The 7,542-nt window shown below is 38.1% G+C and overlaps 1 protein-coding gene across 1 annotated transcript; it reads left to right on the forward strand.

The window, feature by feature from the left end:
• The first annotated feature begins 509 nt into the window (after window positions 1-509).
• LOC149931642 (uncharacterized) lies at window positions 510-7,313 on the forward strand. Its single transcript, XM_090156517.1, has 4 exons — window positions 510-603; window positions 5,047-5,445; window positions 5,936-6,127; window positions 6,178-7,313. The coding sequence occupies exons 1-4, from the start codon at window positions 510-512 to the stop codon at window positions 7,311-7,313; spliced, it is 1,821 nt and encodes a 606-aa protein (XP_090012643.1).
• The last annotated feature ends 229 nt before the right edge of the window (window positions 7,314-7,542 follow it).

The following is a 7,542-nucleotide window of genomic DNA, read 5'->3' on the forward strand; positions in this document are numbered from 1 at the left end:
GACTTCGAGCTATTTCTCGGTGACGGCAATCGTAATGCTACAGGAGTTAGCCAATTGTTCGGAAGGCGCTATCGTAATATAAGACGTTATCACCACACTGTCCATCGAGGCTACGACGGCGGGGTTACCATCGTTCTGGCCTTCTTTGCTGCTCACCCTCGTGCAAGCGTCAATGGGTTATGTATGGAGAGTTCTTGACCATCACTTTCATACATATGGCACGAAGATTTTACTTTTTCCACGGGCTTCAAAACCCCGATAATATTTTCAAAGTCTACTGGTTTAAAATTCACGTTTATTTTTGGCATTAAAATGGAAGTTTTTTTTCGTTTAACATTGATCAAGAAATTTCCAACTAAATCATTATTAAGTGATATTTAGATGTACTACTTCTAGTTGTCTTAAAAGAATTAACGTTGGATGATCGAAGGGGGGGTCACCGTTGCGTGCTTCGCGCGATCTCCAAATTAAACCCTCCTGACATTTATCTATCGGGACACATTAAAGACATGGTTAACAAGACCGTAGTTAGCGACCAACAATTCATGCATGTGATACGGTGCGTAACAAGTTTCGCTGATAGCCTTCCACTCTATGTGAATGGTACTTTAACATTATATGGGTTTATTCAGAACCATCAGTATATTTTGCTGGCAAACCTGCAGATGTAATATGTTTTGGAGCAGACATGTAACGTTTTTCTGAACTGACATTTTCCCTGCTCATGCTCCTACATTTATTTAATTTGTGAAATAATAATCGTTTGACTTGTTTGACAAGAAATGTATTTTCTTTATTTGCTTTAATTTTACTAAACATTAGTATTTCTGCAAGCGAAGGCAAGTTAGAGTAAAATATATATAGTGAGGCCAGACAATGCAATAAGCATTAGGCTAATGAAAATAATAATAATAATAAATAATCATGACGGTCGGAGGTGATCTTGCGACAGGCCAAATTGAGAAGATAACATCAAATGGGATTTTGAGCCGAATTGGTTATAAATGCAATGGGATTCTACCTTATGGGACAAAGATAATTAATTTTATGGGATTGTCGTGGAATGGGATTTGACCAAATGGTTTTTAAATACAATGTCGAATATTTTAAAACTTGAAAGATGACTTGATTTTTTAAATTAAAATAACGGAATATGAAAATTTTGAAGATGTAGAAAGCTAGAAGGCTTTAAAGAAAATTGTTGTCGTCCGAAGCAGGGAAATGTGAACTCAATGGTTTGGGTTCGAGTGATAGGTATACAAATTAGCCAAAAAGCGATTATATTATTACGTGCCCGTGGTTAATTTAAGCAGGTAGCAGAAAATCATGAATTGGTAATAAACCTTAAATTTGAGTGAAATATTACTTCTTTCCATACACGACTTCGATAAGAAAGTGACACACTTATTTATTACTTCTGACCATACATGGCTTCGATAAGTAAGTGCCACACTTATTTGGTACTTCTGGCCAAACACGGCTTCGATAAGTAAGTGCCACGCTGATTTCGTACTTCTGGCCAAACAAGGCTTCGATAAGTAAGTGCCATACTTATTTATTACTTCTGGCCAAACACGGCTTCGATAAGTAAGTGCCACGCTGATTTCGTACTTCTGGCCAAACAAGGCTTCGATAAGTAAGTGCCATACTTATTTATTACTTCTGGCCAAACACGGCTTCGATAAATAAGTGCCACGCTGATTTCGTACTTCTGGCCAAACAAGGCTTCGATAAGTAAGTGCCATACTTATTTATTACTTCTGGCCAAACACGGCTTCGATAAATAAGTGCCACACTGATTTGGTACTTCTGGCCATACACGACTTCGATAACAAAGTGCCACACCAGGCCTGTAAACACGCTCAGTGTTGTGTACACATTTCTTTGAACGAGCCTTTATGTTGAAAGTTTTACGGAAAGGGGGAAGGCAATATCTGAATTTCCCCCCTGAAAAACTATATACCCGCTGTAGATGTAACGTCTAATATCAATCTTTTTGTCCCTACTGCAATACTACATCAATTTATAAATAATTATATATTCAATTTTTACATTTTTATTTAAGATATATTTTATATTTATTATTGACACAGCTGACATCCAAAAAAATTTGAATGAAATACTTGTTGAGAGGTAGAAACTTAACCGAATAGACAAGTCGAAGGGCTGAACCCATTTCCAGGAACAATCGCAGGCCCCCTTTATTGGAGCATCAATCATTCGCGTATCGATCAAGAATTAATCAATGTATCATTACTAAAAAGATAACCCAAACGTAACCAAATTTTTAAAATTAATATTTCAATATTTTCTAATATTCCGCGCCAATGACCAAATTTTAAATACATTTGAGAAAGACGCGTATACAAAAATGGATAATTAAAGCTAAGAATGAGCAAATTTGCTATTGAAAACGTGGTTTTTGTCGAAATCAGAGACAGCAATTAGTGAAGCGATATTATTTCCAAATTCCCAGAAACCACCAAGAAACGTTGTTGGAATTTTCAGTATTACACGAATTATCAACAACCTAAGAGTTTTTTTTATCAATCACCATGTGCTTTAATAGATAAGCTGTGAAATCATCCAAACTTATTGTAATATTTTGCCACTCAGTTCATAGAAATACATTTTCAATTGATGAGCCCTCTATGAAGAAATATGAGTAATTTTGACGGGCTTGGGTGCTTTCTCAACTCAACAATTAAAGCACAATCACCTGGTCTCTTTCATTTTGATACATTGCGTTATAGCCAGAAAATCGAATTTATATTATTTCGACGAATGAAGAATTATTTAAGGCTTCTTTTTAAACACTTATTTGATTAAAAGGAGGTTATTATAATATATATTAAACTTATTATTTACCATGGTGAATATTAGTAGAAATTATGTTTAATTCAGAGAAAACGGCATGGTATTAGAAGATAAAACTTATTTTATACAAGACGTTTCGAGCCGAGGCTCTTCTTCAGTCGTTCGTTAGTTTTAATTAAATTAAAACTAACGAACGACTGAAGAAGAGCCTCGGCTCGAAACGTCTTGTATAAAATAAGTTTTATCTTCTAATACCATGCCGTTTTCTCTGAATTAAACATAATTTCTACTAAGGTTATTATAAGATTTCAGAATCATTTTAAGATTTAGTTGGATTTAAAGCTCCAAATTTTCGAAGAAAAGTAAGCAAATCACGTTACCCCTGAACCTTCTTGGTTATTAACAATTGTAAGCGAGCCCGGGAAAGTCAGGTTCCTGTTCATTCAGTCCTGTACTCTCTTTTGAAGTTAATAAGTGTCGGTGTCGAGGCATTTAGTCTAAACTAGATTAAAGGCTTTCCGTCTGCCTATGGGATTTATCCCCTTGAAAGCCACTTCTGATAAACGCTCATAGTCCTTTGATTTTAGCGCAATAACCTGGTCCCTTTCATTTCTATACAATGTATTATAACCAAAAATTAAATTTGTTGCCGCTGAAAAAAGGTCGAAGTAAAAGCGCGTTCTTCGCCTTTCATTTGCAAATTAGCGAATGAGTCGCCCCAGCCGCCTTTGAATCCATCGTTTCCTGGAAATGACACTCCTGTATTAACGAGGATAGCTCACGTTTATAAAAAAAACTTTCTGGCTAGAGACTAATTGTCGTCCGTGAGCTTCCACGCGAAGATTAAATACCCTTTTATTAGCGGATATTTCACGTGAAATCCCTCATATTTTCTGATCAATTGGTTTTTTACAATATGATAGCGTTCCCAGACTATTGTATCCTAATTTCTTGGTCTAACAAAGACACTCTCAAAATGTTAGATAAGTTGTAGTTATATTTTAGTTGGTAAAAAATATTTGACTTTATTTGCAGTATCGAAACGCTTAAAAAGAAATAATGAAAGAAATGAATTGGGTGCCTCGCAAAAACCAGTTGTGGGAATCTAGGCAACGTATCACTCCGATACGAGGACGTACCAATTATCGCGATTATATCACAATAACGTTTCCTTTTAATTTATATTGAAAGTCTAATTTTATATATTTGCCATTTTCTCGAATTCGCCTAGAAGAATTCTATTCTTAAAGGGATAGTGATTTCAAAAATTCGATGGACCGATTCTTTTCAAACGTCTGACTAAGAAAGCTCTCTCTCTCTTTCTTTTCTTTTGGGAATTTCCTCATTCAATTATTGTGAAAAATTGGGCTCTATGGCGATCATTTCCTCAACGGTGGCCCGTTAATCCTTTGTAGGCAATAGAAAATCAGACCTTAATTTTGGTACCCCCCTCAAAGCGTCAGATGTGATTTTGGGAAAAAAATTATAGGGATATAGATCAGCGGATTTTGAGTTCAATTAAACAATTCAAACTGTATGGAAATCAAAAAATTATAGTAAAATTAATTATTCCTAAAAATCTAATGAAAAATCTTAAGGAGATAGTGACAAAACTTAGTTGGACATTGTGAAGACCGAGGTTGTTGAAACTTATATAGGAATGTATTAACCCTTTAAAATTATGAAGTATTATGTGTATTAAATATAAGAATTTACGCGCTATTGTACCTGAATAATATATAAAAATGCGATCTGCATGAAAAATAACGCGTGCCGTGAAAGCCGTTTTTATGTTTTGAAAAATTTAAAACAAAAAGTCAGTTGGATTTGTATTGTGAAGAAGAACAGGACGTATAGCGATTTTGTGCCTGTCTCCGACCGTTATAACCAAAGTTTTTAACCATGCAGAAATAAACCTTAACAGTTTAATTTTAATCGCTATTGTCCATTTGTCGAATCTTTCCGCGATTTTATCCAGTCATTTATAGTCTCACCCACGCCGAAATCGAACCATTTAATTCTAAGTGTTGCAGTCCGCTTGGAATCTTCAAAAATAGGTCTCCCAATCATCACGGCTCTTCATTGTTGGTGCCGAATCCCGGGAAATAAAGTGTGTGGCCAAGGATTTATTCATTGGATACTCATTCGTGTAAAGACAATCAGACGATACGTGAGGGACAAAGTGATGGCTCCTGTTGAAGGCTCTGCAACGAGATAAGAACAATTTAGTGAAGAATCGAGGTACAGTAAAAGCGGTAATTACTCGATATATCAACGAACTCAATGACGAACTGGCCTTACCAGCCCCGGGAGTCGACAAGCTCCAAAGTCTTATTGCCCAACATAAACCAAGAGAGAAACAACTGGTCGGATACGACGAAGAGCTTGCTGACATTCTAGATGGACCGGATTACGAAGCCGATGTCGTAGCGGCTACCAACTATTACAGCAATTATCTTGACGTCCTTGATAGAACTCAGCGAAAGATCGAAGACCTACGTAACATGCTGCTACTCCAAAATCAAAATAACGAAAATAATAGACCGCATCTACCACCACCTCTACCAGCTCCACCAGTTGAACGGACGGTACGCCTACCAAAATTGGAAATCAAGAAATTCAGCCGAAGTAATTGAGAATGGCCATCATTTTGGAGTCACTTCGAGGGAGCAATCCACAGTACTGAGCTCAGCGACCGAGATGAATTGCAATATTTACACTCTTACCTCGCGGGAGCGATACAAGGATTAGATATTACGGGAGCGAATTACGATTCTGCCATTACAATTTTGCGAGACAGATTTGATCAAAAAGGTCTTATAAACAGCGATCATCTCGATAAATTTGTAAATTTAAAGAAAATCGAAAGTTCGAACAACGTAGTCAGCTTAAGACGTTTACGCGACACGTGCGAAATTGAAATCAGAAGTTTACAATCGATTGGAGCTAATCGTCAAAGATACAGCACCTTTCTTGGACATTTTATCTTCAGCCTATTAACTAGCTTATGCGATAGCGAAATAGCGAAGATCAAAGGAATCTGAATCAAAATACCACCGTCAAAGCGCCATAACCTACCTCTACAGTTGTGGTCAAACCTTGCGCACTGCTGGTACAGGAAGCGGAATTTCCGGGGTACAGTTGTCATCTATAACGAAGGAACCCGCCATTCTTTTACAAACCGCTTTGGTTTTGGCGGAGAGTCAAGAAACTGGAAAAATATCACCGATTCGTTGCCTGTTAGATCCTGGAGCGCAAAGATCGTTTATTAAACGGGACGTATCCAGAAAACTTGGACTACAGATCGTTGGCGAAGAGGAAATTAACGTCTATGGATTTGAAAATTACTTTCCAATCAAGGTCAAGCGAAGGAGGGTACGCGTGTTAATTTGACAGAACCCACTAAAAGTATAGTCATCGAAGCTTTAGAGACCCCATCAGTGACAGGCGCCATGTTTTTCGTACCTGGAGAGGACACTCGGAGAAAAATGGAAGAGCGCGGATTACCAATGGCAGACGCGTTTGAAGTCAACGGAGTCCAGAATACCGCTTCGATGTTGGATTTACTTATCGGTACAAAATTCTATTGGAGAATAATGACAATGAAAACGGAATGCTTTACCGATACCCTCGTCGCGATGGAGTCCATATTTGGTTGGGTTATTGACGGGCCTACATCCGAAGGGGTTATGCCCGTTGGCATCAATACAGTAGCCGTCATGAAAGTCCCGTGCGAATGTGAACACGAAGAATTACTCGTGTCAAAACAACTTGAAGCATTTTGGGAATTAGATTCAATCGGAATCCAGGATAACGAAAAAGGATCGAACGCTACGAAGATAATTCAGATGATGGAATTGTTTGACAAAAGCATTTCGTATCGCGACGGACGATATGAAGTGTCGTTTCCTGGGAAGGAAAACCGCGAGCTTCTTGGAGACAATTACGCTATTGCGGCTAAAAGAACTGAAAATCTATTGAGAAAACTAAGCGCCGATCCCGTGCATTTACAGAATTACGATGACGTAATACAAGATCAACTTAAAACCGGAATCATCGAAGAAGTTACAAACATTGATGGTCATCCAGTTTTTCATCTTCCACACCGCGGAGTTGTCAGAAACCAAAGCGAAACCACGAAACTACGCGTTGTTTACGACGCCTCGTCCCAAGCAGTCGGAAAGCCATCTCTCAACGATTGCCTCGAATCTGGTCCTAATTTAAATCCGGAACTATATGCAATTTTAATCCACTTCAGAGAAAGAAAAGAAGCGGTTGTTGGGGACAAAGAGAAAGCCTTCCTCCAGATTTCTATTGCTAAGGCCGATCGAGACTCGGTCCGCTTCCTACGGGTGGACATACGAGATCCAAATTCCACATTCAAGGCTTACAGATACGCGAGAGTTTCGCTCGGTTTGACAAGAACGCCGTTTCATCTCGCCGCTACAATTCGCCATCATTTGAAAAAGTACCAAGGGGAGTTTCCAGACGTATAGTTGAAAAGACGTACGTCGACGACTTTATCACAAGTTTCGATAGCGCTACAGAAGCGTTAAATATTACTTCCAAAGCTATCATGCGAGAAGCCAGTATGAATTTAAGAAAGTGGCGTAGTAATTCCACGGAACTAAAGCGACTATGGACACAAACTAAAGTCTTGGGTCTCACCTAGAATACCGACTTGGACACATTCATTTTTGATCTCTACTCATTATTGCAGTTTCT

The sequence above is a fragment of the Leiobunum rupestre genome, chromosome 8, assembly GCF_980474605.1.
Source record: "Leiobunum rupestre chromosome 8, qqLeiRupe1.1.hap1, whole genome shotgun sequence".
In the NCBI taxonomy this organism is placed as follows: Eukaryota; Metazoa; Arthropoda; class Arachnida; order Opiliones; family Sclerosomatidae; genus Leiobunum; species Leiobunum rupestre.

Excerpts from the sequence above, each read along its gene's own strand:
- LOC149931642 (XM_090156517.1), top strand. The coding sequence starts at position 510 with ATGGTTAACAAGACCGTAGTTAGCGACCAACAATTCATGCATGTGATA. Across the intron at positions 604-5,046 it reads CCTTCCACTCTATGTGAATG|TGAAGAATCGAGGTACAGTA; the intron begins GTACTTTAACAT and ends AGAACAATTTAG. Across the intron at positions 5,446-5,935 it reads AATCAAGAAATTCAGCCGAA|GAAGCGGAATTTCCGGGGTA; the intron begins GTAATTGAGAAT and ends CTGCTGGTACAG.